General features: G+C 44.6%; 1 protein-coding gene and 1 pseudogene across 5 annotated transcripts in view; both read right to left on the bottom strand.

Moving 5' to 3' along the window:
• Nucleotides 1–17,137, bottom strand: part of WDR25 (WD repeat domain 25) — a 163,893-nt gene that overhangs the window by 45,979 nt on the left and 100,777 nt on the right. For all 5 annotated transcript variants that reach the window (XM_019009629.4, XM_019009627.4, XM_055361569.2 and 2 more), the window contains exon 4: nucleotides 9,813–9,943. In XM_019009629.4, coding sequence (XP_018865174.2) covers nucleotides 9,813–9,943 — 131 coding nt within the window. The remainder of the gene's footprint in view (nucleotides 1–9,812; nucleotides 9,944–17,137) is intronic.
• On the bottom strand, nucleotides 12,300–12,967 carry LOC109023128 (non-histone chromosomal protein HMG-14-like; annotated as a pseudogene).

Genomic DNA, 17,137 nt, shown 5'->3' with positions numbered 1-17,137 from the left:
AAACAGTCATCTGTCTTCTCACCGTATCCTCACGTGGTGGAGAGAGATTCATCTCTCTCGTGTCTCTTCTTACAGGGGCACCATCCCCAGTTCTATGGGCTCCACCCTCATGTCCTAATTACCACCCAATGACTCCGCCTCCTAATATCATCACATTAGGGATTAGGGCCTCAACATATGAATTTTGGGGAGGACACAAACAGTCAGTCTATTGTACATGTCATTAAACATTTGTCCAAACCCATAGAATGTACAACATCAAAAGTGAACCCTAACGTAAACTATAAACTCTGAATGACAACGATGTGTCACTGTGGGTTCACCATCTGTAACAGATGGGCCACTCTGATGCAGAATGATTATGGGGAGGTTGTGCATAAGAACGGGCAGAGGGCAAATGGGAAATCTCTGGCCCTTCTGCTAAATTTTTTCTGTGAACATAAAACTCCTCTAAAAAATAAAGTCTAATTTTAAAAAAACATAAAGGAGTGAAGTCCTGATATAGGCTACAACGTGAATGAATCTTGAAAACATTATGTTAAGTGAAAGAAGCCAGTTACAAAAGACCATTTATATAAAATGTCCATAACAGACAAATCTATACAGACAGAGTAGATTTATGGTTGCCAGGGGCTGGGGCACTGGGGGGATAGGCATGGCTGCTAAAAAACGTGGTTTCTTTTTGGGGTGAGGAAAATGTTCTCAACCGACTGCTGTGGCTGCATAACCCTGCAAACACACTAAGAACTGAGTGAATGAGTGAATGAGTGAGTTGTACAATACAGAATAAATCTGTTACCAAAAAACATTTAATGAGTATTTACTTTAGGCCCAATGTGGTGGCTCACACTTGTAATCCCAGCACTTTGGGCTGACGCAGGAGAATCGCTTGAGGCCAGGAGTTCAAGACCAGCCTGTGCAACATAGTGAGACCCTTCTCTACAGAAAATTTAAAAATTAGCCAGGCATGGTGGCAGGCGCCTGTAGTCCCAGCTACTAGAGAAGCTGAGGCTGGAGGATACCTTGAGCCCAGGAGTTCGAGGATGCCGTGAGATATGATAATGCCACTGCACTCCAGCCTGGGTGACAGAATGAGACCATGTCTCTAAAGAAATTTTTTTAGTTAAAGTATATTAAGACAAAAAAATAACTAGGGCATCAAGCCCATGACATTTTTGGACACTATTAGTTATGGCAAGGCTAAAATAAGTTTTCAAGTACAAGAATTGTAAATCAATAGTAAAAAAAAAATAAATTTTTAAAAACCTTAAGAAGAAGCATGTTCGGTGCAGCACAGAGCTTATTTTAGTGGCAATATGTATTATAGAAGATTTATAAATTAGAATTACAGAAACATCATATTTATAGAATCAGCACAGGTCCAAAGAACCTGCTTTATATTTTCTGAAACTGCCTGCTGCATTTTTAAGGGCAAAAATTATCAAGTGGGGTGGGTGTTAATGAAAGTCTTGGAACATCGCCCTCTTGAGTGCCATGGGCCTCCCACTGTCATCCACTGAGCTTGTTGGCAACTCATGTATGGGTTTTAAACAGGGGTCTTCTTACACAGTCCCAGTGAAAGTGGTGCAGAGGGAGGCTGAAGAGGAGGACTGGGTTGCAGGGCAGGTCTCTGAGGTTCCAGATTCTCGGAACCAATTGCCCACTTCTGCCTAAGACTTTAGACAACCCAGGGGACACACATGGACTCCCCAGCCAATTGTGAAGGCAGCCAGTGAAGCTGATGGATCCATTGAATATTGAAAGAAACAGATGTTTTCAGCAGTCCCTTCTACAGCTTTAAGACATGGACTGTCTAACTGGATTTTGTTGCCCCATGCCCTGGGACAATGCCTGGTTTCTGGTGGGGGCTCAGAAAATGTTTGTGACATGGATAAATGAAATGTGTCCTCTTCCTGCAATAGGGAGAAGCAGAAATTAGAGGAAGACCTGGGTTCAGATCCAATCCCGTCAATCGCTGCCTACCCTGCACAGACAGCTGAACCTTTCAGAACCAGTTTCCTTGCCAATATTTTGGGGGCAGGAAGGCTGCTCTCACAGATATGTTGGGTTCTGTTTTCAGGCCTGAGGTTACAGGGCTGTGGTCCCTCAGAACAAAACCCACCACTGTCCCATCCATGGCCAGGTCCTGACACCAGGCACGGAGCTGCACATGGCAGTTCTCAGTGAGCATGTGAATGCCAGGGCTGTCCATGCAGGCTTCTCCAAGAACAAAACGCACAGCCCTCACTGATAAATATTTAGTCATGTGTTGCTTAACGACAGGGATACAGTCTGGGAAATGCGTCTCAGGCGATTTTGTCATTGCGTGAACATCATGCGCTTACACAAACCTCGACGTTATAGCCTGCAACACATCTAAGCTAGAGGTCTAGCCTATGGCTCCTAGGCTATACATTTGGACAGCATGTGACTGTACTGAACACTGCAGGTGATCACTAGGTGACAGGAATTTTTCAGCTTCACTATAATCTTACAGGACCATTGTCTTATATATGGTCTGGCATTGACCGAAACTTCATTATGTGGTGCATGACTGTATGTTCATTCAAGACTAAAGCTGAATTCACACTGTGAACAAGAGGATCTGTAAGGGTTTGGGCATCAAACCACCCCCAGTTCACAGTCTTACCCCACTACCAACTGGCCGTGTGCTTGTGGTGTGTAACTGAGCCCTTCCAAGCCTCAGGGCCCTGACAGAGGAAGGGGATGGTGGCAGCACCCAGTCCACCTCCCGAGAGGCCACGAGGAAATGAGCCATCGCGCACACAGCGTGCACAGCGTGATGCCTGCAGGAGGCACACTGTGGTCAGCACTGGCTGCTGAAAGGGGCTCTCGAGATCATCAGGGGCTCCACCATACCCCCAGTTGACAGATGAGGAAATGGGAGCCAGGAAAGACAAGGAACAGCCTCGGGTCCTACATCTTTGCCTCCATTAGGCTCCTACTCTCATCTGCATTCAAAGTTTAGCTTGCAGCAAAGCTTAGTCAGGACTGTGGAAAGCACAAAAAGTCCAAATAAAAAGCCTTTTTAATATAAAACAGATGAAAGAGACAAATGGAGAGTAATCAAAATCTCATTAGGGCAAATAAGCAACTTGCCTACAATGCCACAAAACTGATGGCACTTTGAGCCAAGTAGACGAAGCCATCTCTCAGATGGCCACCATCACAGGAGTGCAAATCTCAAAGACAGTCTCACCCACTGGGGCAGAAGCCCCACAGAAACCACTCTGAATTTTCACTAGGCACCCATACCATGGCCCCCAAATCTGGCTATACATTAGAATCACCTGCAGAGTTTTCAAAAACCTGGATGCCTAGGCCACCCTGGGCAGCAATAGTTTCTAATGCTCCCTGGGTAGCTCTGGCCTGTGCCCTAGATCAGTCAGGTCAGGCCAGCCCAGCCACCACCCGCTGCTTTACCAGTTCCTATTACTATCATCTTGAGATTACTCCTATCCAAGGAAGGATGCCCACAGGAGGGGAAGGAGATAAGCAAATTAATGACAGTGGCTCAGCCTCCGTTCAACTGGCCCGGATAATTACTTGTGATTTTAAGAATTGGTCTTGATTAGAGCTATCAGTCATTCGTGCGACAGTTTGCGCCCTTCCTGCCTCCCCTCCCTCCCTACTATGTGCTTAGCACTATGCTGGATGCTGGGAATACCACGATAAATGAGGCACAACTCTTTCCCTCAGGGAGTCCACATGCTACCAGAATGCTACAGCATACTAGCGATGGGCTGGGATCATAGGAAGCTGAGCTGAGGGCCCACACAGGCCCAAGGGTGAGCCACCCACTCCCCTGTCACCTGCATGTTAGGACACGTGCCTGCAGAGGGGTGTGGGACAAAGCTAGAGAAGGAGGTCAAGAAACCAAGTCAAGATCTGGAAGTCAAAATGTCCCTTTACAAATTTAAAAATAATAATAAAAGTAGGAAGAAAAGATGTAGAACAAGCATGAAATATTGACGATTAGTGTCAATGTGACACCAGGGTGTGCTGGAGAAAGTGAGCTGGCCTGTCAGAGCTGGTTTTATCATGAGAGTCCCAGAGCGAGCAGAGAATCGGGGTTTTAGAGGTGCAGCCTTCTCTGGAGGAGTAAAGTTGGCAGATCTGAACGCATCGGCAACTCTTTTTCTCAGGCGCAGAGTAGGAGCTAGACAACAAAAGAACCACTCGACCCCTAGCCTGCCCAATGTCACCCTGCACATAGAAAGAGAGGAGGAACTGGGGCAGAGTCCAGGCTGCCAGCTGCAGGAGCCACATGTCCTAGATTTTCCAGGGCTGCTCTAATTTCCAGTGTTCAATCTTGCCTTAACTGAGAGGTAATTTGCTGAGGTTGGGGTTCCATAACGTAGTCCTGCAAAAAAGGTGATTCACCAAATTTGCTATATAAGCTTTCTTAACAAATCTGATTCATATTACAAAAGGAGAATTTATTTTTATTACTTATCCTAACTTTTGGTTCAAAATACATAGTCATCTTAAAGTGAACTTGAAAGTGGCTCTACCTTGGAACATTCCGCACACTGCTAAAGGGCCCAGTACAGCTGAGTCCGTGTCACAGGCTTCTCCTGCAATTCTACAGCTTCCATTCTGTGCTGGGCACAGAGCCACAGCACCGCAAAGCTAGAAATGCAAGAGACTCATAACTCTGTTATCCACCAAACACCGGGGAGCAGAGGAGCTCAGCCTCAGTGGAGAACTACAGTGCTTCGATGGCCACACCATATCTCATCTGACACAGGGTCTCCCAAGTCCTCCTGCCTCTGTCCACACTTCTGGAATGACTCACTACAGCTGAATTCCAGCTAGCCTTCATATCCCATTTGTCAGAGGGGCCATGCCCTCTATGTCGATCCCAGGGTGGCCACTGCCCCTGAGGTTGTGGGCAGGTGGGTGCTCCTGCAGGCCTCTATCACAATGACAGTGGCGGCTGACCCCATCAGCTCACTCCAGGTTATCCTGAACACCTGCTCTGGTCCAGGCCCTGTCGGGGATGCCAGGCACAGAGGTGACTCAGGCTCCCACACCAAGGGGCTGTAAATAAACACCTGTGGATAAAAGTGCCCACAGATCAAGAGTGATCGTTGTCCCTGAGATAGGTCACAGATGGTGAAGGCTAATTGAGGATAAGGTTCAAATGAGAGAAGCAAGGGACTTTTAAGTTCAGAGGCCCTTTGGTCCCTAGCTTCTCAAAATGTGGTCCATATACTATCCTCCCCTTCATTTCCTGGGAGCTTGTTAGAAATGCAGGGTCTTATCCCAACCCGGACCTGCTGAAACAGAATCTGCATCCTAACAAGAGCCCAGGTGCTCTCCTACACAGGTGAGTTTGAGAAACGCTACTTTGGAGGTGTGGCTTGGCCTGCCACTTTATGATACCAATTTAAAAATTGTGAATCAGAGACGCTTTTGCTTAAGGAATGTGCCCGAAATCACCCAGCCAAGCAAGTAGCAGAGGGAGGACGTGAGCCCAGGTCTCCTGCAGCTCAGGCCAACGGCACTAGAGGCTCAGGGACTTCTGCAGAAATTGACCCTCACAATACTGTAAAGGTCAGACCACAGGCATCCTGGGTTCCAGACCACACCCATGTTCAAGCAGACTGCTGGGAGGAAGAGGGGTCAGAGGATGCTGCAGCAGCGGCAGGAAGCCAGTTTCAAGTAAGTACGCACAGCTGGCTTGTGCAGAACACATCCTGCCGACCTCTGGAGATGAAGTCAGGCACTTTGCAGTAATGAGATGTGCTACAAACATCAAACCCGAGGCGGAGAGATCACCCAAGATCAGCCAAGAAGAGGAGACAGGGAGCCAAACAGCCCATTTGCTGTAATGAATTGGGCTAGACTAGAGAAGTCCAGAATCTTGACACTTAGCACTTGGCTACGTTTAAGGAATCATAAAATCTCATGACTGGAAAGTAACTAAAAAGTTGTATGTTCCAACTACTCACTGTGCCCTAAGATCCCAGGGAGAGGTTGTCTGGCCTCACTCCCCTCAGTTCTGTTGGCAGAAACCTACTCCTTACCTTCACAATGTAGGCTTGCTTTGACCCAGAAATTTTCATTCTGAGATTCAAACTTAAGAAAATAAATCCCAAATGTGGAAAAAGCTATATGCAAAAAGATGTTTCTTACAGTGGAATGTGTAATAAAGTCAACCTTGATAGTTTGTTTGGAGATTGTAACAAGAGAGAGAAACAACTTATACACCCCTGACTGAAGGAACAGTTCCCACCTGGAAAACACATTCTCTGAGCACCTGGTTTCTGCAAGGAACACAGAATGGGGTAAGACACCCACCTTGTCAGCCAGCTCAGGAGGATTAGTCCTACAATCAATAGGGTGACAGATGTCAGAATCACATCTCTCTTTACCAAGGTCAGCCAGATCTTAAATATCTTTGGTTTTGTGGGCTATGTGGTCTCTGTTGCAACGAGTCCACTCTGCTACTGTAGTATAAAAGCAGCCACAGATGATACATAAATGAGTATAGCTGTGTTCCAATAAACCTTTATTTACAAAAACTGGCAGCAAGCTGGACTAGCCTCAGGCTATAGTTTGCTGACTGCCGGTCTCTGTCCTCACATCTATTAATTTTAAATGGCAAAAGTTTTTTAAATCTCCTACATGTCTAATGCAGGGAAATGGTTTAATATGTTAAAGCATTCATCTGATTCATTTGATCCATAGATACTTACTGAGTTCCTGCCTATGCCAGACATTGTTCTGAGTCCTGGGGAGAAGCAAGGCAGTGAGTCAGGAACACCCTGAGTCAAAGGAATATGACTGACGACCTTACGAGGGTCTGCACTAACAAAGAATATCCTTCTAATGCTACATGAAAAGCAAAACACAAAATTGCGTATACAAATAAAACCAAATAGTGCTTTTATAATTTTTTTAAAAACCACAAGGGGAAAAAAAACAGAAAGAAGAATATCAAAATGTTGCTAATGTTTACCTTTGGCTGCTTGGACTCCCCCTCCTCTCTTTACCTGAATTTCCCAATGTTATCATATGATTCTGTATTACTTTTACAACAAAACATTCCTTCCCCACTGTATTTAAAAGGGAAGGCCTGTCTTGGTTTAAGCTAAGGTCTGTGTCCCTCCTACTTACACCTGCGATTCCCACCGCGGTCCCTGAAAGCAGCTGGAAAAAGCCAAGCTGCTCACTTCAGGATGTTCACATACACGCCCAGGCTGAGCCAGAAGGTTCAGCACCTGGGACAGCGCCACAGGAGCCCACAGGGATAAGAAGTGAGCAGCCCCAGGCGGGAGTCCCTGGAGGGCAGGGGGCTGTTCCTCCTCCCTAGTCCTCCTGCCGAGTCCATTTGAGACACATGGGCAACACCTGTCTAAGCAGGAAAGAGTGTTGTCCCCTGAGCCCAAATGATGCAAATGGAACGAGCCCCGTGACCCAGTGGGGGAGGATTGTTGGTAGAAAGGAAGTAAAAACAAATACTGCACAGATCCCTTAGCCACATTACTATCTTGGGAGAGACTCGCAAACATGCCAACACCAGTCACAGCAACATCTGCTTCTAATTGCTTCTCCCCCAGCATTTTCAGAGCTCGTCAGCTGGCATCTGCCCTGGGAAAAAATCCGGTATTTTTAACAAATGCTTAAATCAGATGGCGTCCTTGGTGAGTAATTTCTTACGTGTTTGGTCTTTGAGGCTAAAAACAGTAAGCGCACCCATAAGGGACGTGGTTGTCAGGAGTGGCTGGGTGCTCAGGAGGTCCCACTTCAAACGGTATGACTAAGAGTTTCCAGTTCACAAGGCACGTTCAAATGTTTTCTTTCACTTGTCATGTATTTAGATCCTAAATATAAAGTGTTTTGGCGGGTTTTTTTTTAATGCCACTGTGTCCACTTCTTTATGGGTAATTTCCTCTCTTTTCCAAATATTTTTATAAGAAAGTTCCTTTGTAAAAGAAAAATGTGTGATTTTTTTTTTAAAGACTACATCTATCTATGCTCCCACTTGTGAGTACTTTAAGCAAGATCTCATGTACAGACAAAACTTCCCATTCTCTGTCAAGAAAAGTCTCTGCATTTAGGCTCTCCTCAACAAACCAGCAGCCCCTTCCAACTGCCTGTCAGGAAAGGGTCTTCCGGTGCCAGCCAGTCTGAAGCAAGAAGGCAAATTTGGAATCTAGGCCTTGGGGGCTCTGTCTCACCCTCCACCCTCTGGAACACATGGACAGCCTCTACTCAGGACATATCTGCTTGGACGCTGCACCTGTCTAGGACCAAGGCAGATGTTCACAAACCTCCTGTGGCTCCCCACTGTTGAGACCAAGACACACAGCGTTGAAAGACTCTCTGCCCAGGCCACCTCGCTGTGTGAAGCCCACGCCTAGCCAAGTCCCCACAGACATCCTGTGTTCCCACCTCCTGTATCTGTACTGTCTGCATGACTGCCTTCCTCCATCATTTACTCAGTCAATCATGATTCACACAGTGCCAACTATGTGCCAGGCACTGTTTTAGAAGCTAGATGTCAGCAGCAAACAAAACTCTCTGCCTTCAAAGAGCTTACATTCTAGAGGAGGGAAACAGGCAGATGAATGAACACATAAAATCCATAATATGTCAGGTGATGGTAAATGCTATGGAGAGAAATGAGATAGCAGAGGGGACTAGTGGATGCTAGTGGGTTTTGGGCAGGGGGCACCTCACCGAGAGGTAATATGTGAGCAGAGCCCCATGACAGGGGGCAGCAAGCCTCTACTTAGGAAACAGGCAGAAGAGCCTTCCAGGCAGAGGGAGCAGCAGGTGCAAAGGCCCTGAGGCAGGAATGTGCTGGTATGTTCAGGGAAGGCAAGGAGCCTAGTGGGGCTGGCACTGATGAGAAATGCTGACCTACCCCCAGGCCAAGGAGGATCATTTAGGCCTCGTGGATCATCAGAGACATTGGCTTTTACTGTAAAATCAGAGCCTGGAGGATTCTGACGAGAGGAGTGACATGTCTGAGTCACACTGTAACAGACCAGTCTAGCAGCTGTGTTGAGAACAGCCTGCAAGGGGCAAGGGGGAAAGTGAGAGATCAGATGGGAAACTCCTGCAACCATCCCAGTGAGAGACAATAGCAGAGCTACAACAGCTGATGTGGGGAAAAATGTCCAAGTTTTGGAGAATTTGCTAATGGTTTAGGTATGGGAACGTGATGCAAAGAGCAGAGACAGGGCTGATTCTGATGTTTTTGGCCTGAACAACTAGGGTGGAGCTGCCATCTAGTAAGTGGTGACGGTAAAAGGCACAGCAGGTTGTAATAAAGGATGGGGATGGAAATCACAACCAGCCTTTAAGACGGAGGAAAAGTGATTCCTCTAAGAAGTCTTCCCACAGCCAGCTAAAAGCACTTACCCCCTCCCTTCCTCTCTCTCGCAAGCATGCAAACAAGTGCGCGCACACACACACACACACACACACACACACACCAATTCTCTGTACCAAAGTTATCTGTACCCGCACATTATTCCCTTGAGTAACCCAGCAGATTCATTTTATATCATCTGGAAGCATTTGTGCACAGTAGGTGTTCAACAAATATTTTTAGTAATATGCTGCATAAAATTGCACCTTTGATATTTTAAGTCTGACAACTCAAGAATGTTCTTTCAAAACATCTAAAAATTATGCTTAGCACTGATTAAATATTAAGTGGTAATTATTCCACCTCAAGGGTCCTATATATAGATGCTGACCTGCCCCCAATTATTCAAATTGTTGAAGCAAGCTCTCCTGTGGAAAGGCCAAGTTAGGAATATGGCTATTACCTTGCCAGTCCTTATATCCCAAGCTTTCATTTCAGAGCTGAAGCCTCCACATAAAAAGATGTTGTGGTCTTTTGGATGGAATTTCAAGGTAGTGATTCTAAAGTCACTTCGACCACTAAATAGCTGGGTTCCTACAACACAAAAAGAGAAGAGAGAGTTAGAAAGTACTTAGGTCACAAAACAAATATCTTAAAACTAAGATGCCATCTGGTATGGGGCTCATAGCAAGCACAGCTCCCCTGGGCCCGATGTAGCCCAATGGACACTTTTTGGAAATATGACAGCTGCGGCAGCAAGATTTGCCCTTATTCTCTGTTTCTCTGGCCAGCCCACCCTTGACTAGCTGAACATCCCCTCCCCCTGGGCTGAGCTTAGATGGGTGGATCGATGAGTGCACCTTTCACATTTGCTGTAAGCATGACATGCATTAGCTCATATAAACCATGCAACGACCCTATGCCCACCTAACAGCCAAAAACCAAGCCCAGGGAGGTCATGGAACATTTCCAAGGCTCTACAGTTAATACAGTAGATCATTTATCTGGGAGTCTAAAAACCAAAAACAGGATTGTTCTAAGGTGATACTTTTCAGGATCAGCCACTTTATAATAATGGATGAATGGTTTGCTATGGAGCATGGCAGGTGGGGTGGCCTGAGACGCTGGGCGATAAATGAGAGTGGCCATCATGGTGGCCCAAGCACAGATTGGACAGGGTGGTGTGGGCCATTGGGGGTCTCACTGGCTCTACAGGACATGAGGCAGTCCTTGTCCTTTATAAATACATCATAAACTGTTGTCAAGCATTTATGTGCATTAGGTAAGTGTCTGTGTATGTACATATATATACATATGGTGTGGAAAATGTCTTTTTTATCACTATGATCTTTTAGAGGTAAGCTATATAAACTTCAAAAACATCAATCATTTGGAGCAGGTCAAAGCTGGTCCTCCTTCCACTGCCCAGTGCAGCCCCCATGTCCCAGAGCACTGGCTGTCATTCTTGTCTGTCCACACCTCATCCATCTGAAACTGCATCAAGAAGGCAGACTGGCCTTGGTGTTCTCACTGTGGGAGTCTCTGAGTGCCACCCCCGTATATGTCCCCCACAGGCAGGGCTCACACACTAGGCACAGCAGCTGCCCCACGCCACCCAGCCAGAAACGTGGAGGAGGCTTCGCTCAGAGGTGCCACAAGGGCTCCCACAGCGCAGGAGGAAGAACCTTGACTGCCTTGTACCCGTAGAAACTCCCCCATGGGACTGAGCAGTGGGCTACTTAGGGACACGGGAAGCTGGTGGCGAAGAAGACCATGAAGACACCGAGGTCTCAAGCATCATTTCCACTCACGGGAACCCAGGAAGCAGCACTTGCTCATTCAATTCAGAAAGCACAAAAGGTTGCCCTGCTTTGTGTTCTGTGACCCCCACACATTAGTGAAGGGCTCTACCAGCTCACCAGGTGTGGAAATGAAAGTCATCAATCAGTACTCATGACAGTCACAGCAGAAGGCTTTCACAGACCCAGTCTGCCTAGATCCATGGTCTCCAAGCTATTATATAGTTTGACAGTACGCCCCATCCATGAAAAACCTAAGGCACATACCACCAATATATAGATATTTGTTTTAAGTTGAATAATGTGCTTCTGTACCAACATATTATAAATATTTTTTAAAAACCAAAAATAGAACTCTTTAAAGGATGATGCAAGGATAAAAGTCAATATTTTAAAATATATTTTAATATACCCTTATTAAGAGAATCAATGAACCTCTCTGAAATCATCTGAGTTATGTAATACTATTTTTAGTGAGAGCAACAGAATTGAATATGCTTCCATTTTTCTTAATGTAGGGAACTTTTTGTGATTCAGTTATTTGAATGTAGTCTGGTTGCAGGTAGGTTCAGTTTATCCACTGAACCCTATCAAAGCCGACAAAGTTTCTTGCACGCAGAGATGCCCGGACCTAGATGGAAGATATTCACCACTGGCCACATGGGAGACATTTTCCACTTCTTTTTTTTTTTTTCTCTTTCATAATTGAGATTTTATTGGTTGAGGATCATGCAGACATTTCAATTTGTACACAATTCTTAACACATGTAACAAAAATCTAAAAAGCCATGTATTGTAATTATTTTTGAAAGTTATTCCAGTGACTTTCCAGCTCAAACTTTGGAAGCAAATTGTCCTTAAGAGGCTATCAAGTACCAGTATCTTCACATGCCGATCAGCTGTTACAGACGTCCCACCAGTTCACAACTGAAGAGCACCTACACTACATATTCCAATCTGTAATCTTTCACAGCACAGTAACAAAGTTATTAGGAAAACAGGACTACCACAACCAAAGATTTACAGAGTCCACACAATTCTGACAGGGAGAGCAATGACCAAGGAGTGGTTTTCTTTAGGAAACAATTCTACTAAAAAACAACAAGGGAATAGAAGTAATTTAAAACATTCAAGACATTAAATGCAGGACTGACTCCATATGGCCATTTAACATGCTTTGTATTATAGGATATAAAAACTAACCCCCCATCTATGGAATGTTAAGCTGACACCCGAGACAGGCAAAGCCTCCCATAATTCAATATCCCACACTATTTTCTGGTTGTACCAAAAAATAAACAACCAGCAAATGATTTCACCTCTTTAAAAAAAAAAAAGCATTTACACTTAAAAAATGGGATGAGGTGGGATTCCCTCCTTCTTAAAAATGTTTCTAGAGCTACTAAAAAACTTGCATTTACAAAATAGTTGATAAAAATATTCCTCTGGATTGTACAAGAAGGGAGACAGGGACCACTGATAAGACATGGTATATGGTATTCTATCAGACTTGGTTTCTTTCTCTCCTGCTTCATCAGAGGCTGGACTCTCCTCAGTTTTCGTTTCCCCATTTTCTGCAGGTAACTCTACTTTAGTTTCTTGGTTAACCACTTTGGCCTGTTTTCCCTTTGCTCCCTCTTTCCCTTTTTTTTTTTTTTTTTTTTTGCACTTTTTTGTCTGAAGATTTATCCTTCGCTGCTGCCTTTTTCAGCTTCACTTCCACTTTTGCAGGAGCAGGTTTAGCTGACAACTGCACCAATCTCCTCTTGGGCTCTTCCTTGGTGGCCCCTTCAGCAGAGCTGACCTTCCTCTTGGGCATCCTGGCAACGGGGAGAGCGCATGCCAGGTGCCTGCAGGCCACGGGGCACCGAGAGCCTTTGCAAAGCTGGGCTGCCTGGACATTTTCCACTTTTATCCACCATCGAAGCAAAGGATTTTGTGAACATTTTGCTAGTAAAGCCCCATTTCCCTAATGTCAAATAATGGCTCCTGCAACTAATCAGGTTAATAATTGCATTATCATATTTGTAACCAGCCAGCTCAAAATCCACTGAAATTTTCACTTAAAGGATTTTAAAACAGATTAGAAAAACACTGTTCCCAGGTTAAGGGTGAAGATATTCAAGATTTTAATAGGTGACAGATCATTTTTGGCAACAAAAATCACATAACAATGGAAACAAAAACATCTGTTTTCAAAATGTTCTCTCCATAGTAGAAATTTTTTAGAAAGTAGTTACTCTTTCATCCTTTGTTCAAGCATCACATTTGCCATGATGGATAATAAAGTGTGTTGATCTTTTTTTTCTAGTATCTTCTAGGGGCCTAAAACTGGTAGTCACTTATCAACAGAGAAAATTTTAGAAATACTTGATTTTTTGTAAATGAAGAATCTATACCTCTTTGAGCTCCACAAGCCCCTTGACTATTTTGCTACAAGATGCAGTGCAGATAGCACAAGAGATTTTCATGGTCACTCTGTGTCATCACAATGTTGTCAAGAACTGGCTGCTTTAGGCCATCCAACCCGTATGGAGAAGGGACTGTAAACAACACCCTAACTGTCCAGCCTGAGTGGAGTAGTGCAGACAAATGTGGTTTTCTGCCTGATGGGATGCTGAAAAGCCACTGAAAACTGGAATCACAAACAGCAGTCTTTGGCAAGATGGACAATGCTTGATTCCTATTCTTCAACTACAAGAGTATAAAATGGGAATTGATACGAAGCAGTCCCCGACCTTTTTGGCACCAGGGACAGGTTTTGTGGAAGACAATTCTTCCATGAACCAGGGGTTGGGATGGGGGTGCTTTCGGGATGAAACTGTCCCACCTCAGATCACCAGGCATTAGTTAGATTCTCATAAGAAGAGCACAACCTAGATCCCTCGTATGCGCAGTTCACAATAGGGCTCTGCTCGTATGAGAATCTGACGCTGCTGCTGATCTGACAGGAGAAGGAACTCAGGCAGGAATGTTCACTCACCCACTGCTCACCTCCTGCTGTGTGGTCTGGTTCCTAATAGGCTATGGACAGGTACCAGTCTGTGGCCCAGGGGTTGGGGATCCCTGTTGATATGGACAAAGACTGGGAAGAGATTCACTGAAATGAAATGAATTGTTCTAGGGGTAGTAAGATAACTTTTTAAATTATACTAACAGATTTGTTGTAATGCTGTTTTTCTAATAAATAAAGATTTTTTAAGTCATCAAAGAGATGAGCAGACTTGTAAGATGATGGTCTTTGTGCTATGTCCCTCTCATTAGATCAGCAGACAAACGACTCTCTCAAGTAAACCAAAAAACTGCTTCTTGGTTAATTGATCTAATTGGAAATCTGGTATTCCTAAAAAAAAAAAAAAAAAAACGTACTCTTCTTTTCCTTTCCTGGAACTCAAGGTGGTACATAAAGCCTTCTACAGAGCATGGCAAACCCCACCTTTTAAGCTACAATTGGTGATCAGAAACCAACCGTGATACGCCCAATTAGCAAGTCCCCCTGCTCAGGGAGCACAGGCAGAGGGCTGCCCCCTTGGTCCCCATGTGCCTATGCCAGGGACTCAGAGCAGCAATGTGGTAGCACAGAGGCCCCAGGACACTCGCTTCAGCCAAGCGGCTGGGGGTCATCTGGAGACTGCAGGCAGGGACCACCATCACAATCCCTAGACAGAAAAGGAGGACACGGATACCACTGCAGTCCCCACACCACCGAGAAGGTCCAGGACTGCCAAACTCTTTCTCCCCACAGGGACAACTGCGCTTATTGCTGAGAACATTCAGTGGCCGGCTTCTTGCTCACTTGGAATTCATTGCCAATCCTTAAATCCAAAAGGAAACACAAACTCTCTCTGCCTGGAGAAAAAATGTTCCTTATTTTTTAGACCATAGCATATAACCATATGCTTAATTTCAGAAATGGCAGTGAATTATCCATATGTTTTTTTCAAAAGTGCAGTGACACAGTGTTGCCAACAATGGGGAAGAAAGATGAGAGAAAATGTCAAAGCTGAATTGCTAAAAGACAATGATCGAACTTTTTCTGCTAAAACAAACAAACAAAAAATCTGAATGTTATTTTTCCTCAACCCCCTAAAGAGATTGAAAATCTGTCTTTTAAGTATTTCCATTTAGAAGATAAGCTGTAGTTTATACATTTTTCCTATTTGTACTTATAATAACTAGACCCTTACTGCTTTTCTTTGTTAAAAGGGTTCAAAACTACAAGATTTTTAAATTTTTTAGTAAGTTTCTGGATACCTAGTGAAAAGACTAAGGTAGAAATCTTGCTAACTAAGAAGTTCTCAAATAAGACTTTGTTTCAGAAATTAGGACCATAGCCATCATTATCTGGCACAATGTTGGAAGCAGGAGATGGTATAGCTGAGGAGTTCAGAGCCACGCAGACCCAGATCCCATCCCAGCTCTGTCACTTCCAGTGGAGGGGCCTTGGGCAGGACCTTGCACTGCTCTGTCTCACACTCTTAGAAATGTAAGGTCGTCATGAGAGCTAAATGTAACGCGGTGCATGAAGCCTTCCAAAGAGCATGGCAAACAGCAACCAACAAAAGGGAGCTATTATAGTTTACAAAATTAAACCCCAAATTATTGAATTCACAATTGGTTCAATTACAAACTAAAACCAAGGGATACAGGTTTTTTTGTTTGTTTTTGTTTTGTTTTGTTTTGTTTTGTTTTTTTGAGACAGAGTCTTGCTCTGTCGCCCAGGCTGGAGTGCAGTGGTGCTATCCGGCTCACTGCAAGCTCTGTCTCCCAGGTTCACGCCATTCTCCTGCCTCAGCCTCCCTAGTAGCTGGGACTACAGGTGCCTGCTACCACACCCAGCTAATTTTTTTGTATTTTTAGTAGAGATGGGGTTTCACCGTGTTAGCCAGGATGGTCTCGATCTCCTGACCTTGTGATCCACCCACCTCGGCCTCCCAAATTGCTGGGATTTCAGGCGTGAGCCACGGCGCCCGGCTGGGATACAGGTTTTTAAATAGCAATAACCTCCACAGATTAATGCTTTTTCAGCTTTTCTCATGAGGCTTTGAAAATACAACGCCCTGGGCTGCCCTTTACATTTGTTAAAGAGATATGGGTAAAGTCTGGAAAATATTCATCAGTGAAATATCTTGAACATGAACACTAGCTGTGCCAGAGGAGAAGGTCTTAACTTGTCAGACGGGCTCTTCCTCTCTACTTTTTCATAAATCAAGGAGCTTGTTTATCATGTCCTCTCCTGGGCAATGTTACTTTCAGCGCAATGGTTAGCTGTTATATAACCTTTCACCTTAAGACCATCTTGCTTGCTTACCTGTTTGTTATAGAAAATTCTGTTTATTCGTATGCTTATTATAGGAAACTGAATTTTAAAATATTTAATCCACTAGCACTGACTTTATTGATCTCATTATAATGAGCTCAACCAGTATAAAAACTGTTTGGATCTTCTTGGAGCTAGGAAAAATCACTTATTTTCTCCTTGAATCAATAATGATACAAATAAAAAAACTGTTAAAGCAAAAACATGTTTAAAACACAATGCAGAAATTCCATTTGTTCTACTGACTCTATGACCAGTGCTTCCACCCCCGTATGACTGTGATAAGGCACCTGGGAACTCTGGAACAGTGGCTCCTCCAAGCTGCCCCTCTTCCTTTCTCAGGTGGAGATATCCAGCTTCCCAAAGTGACCAACCATGTGGCCGGGGCAGCACCACCTGTCCATCTTGCTAACTAAGAAGTTCTTAGTTAACACAGAAGTTGCAAACATCTATGCTAGGAATCCTATCATCATGCAGGGCTCCAGGCCTGTGAGGGCCTTCCTCTTCCATTCAGCATGACTGACTCCCAGCCTAGTTCCTGGCACATAATAGGTATTTCGTCCAGGTCACATGAAACCCAAGTATAGGTCTCCAGGAGAGAAAAGAGAAGCTCATGCCCCCCTCTCCAGGGAGCTCAGAGGCAGCCCTGGCAAAGCAGTTCACAGTCAA

The sequence above is a fragment of the Gorilla gorilla genome, chromosome 15, assembly GCF_029281585.2.
Source record: "Gorilla gorilla gorilla isolate KB3781 chromosome 15, NHGRI_mGorGor1-v2.1_pri, whole genome shotgun sequence".
NCBI lineage: Eukaryota > Metazoa > Chordata > Mammalia > Primates > Hominidae > Gorilla > Gorilla gorilla.
The sequence above is the reverse complement of the archived record's forward strand: the minus strand, read 5'-3'. Positions and strand labels throughout refer to the sequence as shown.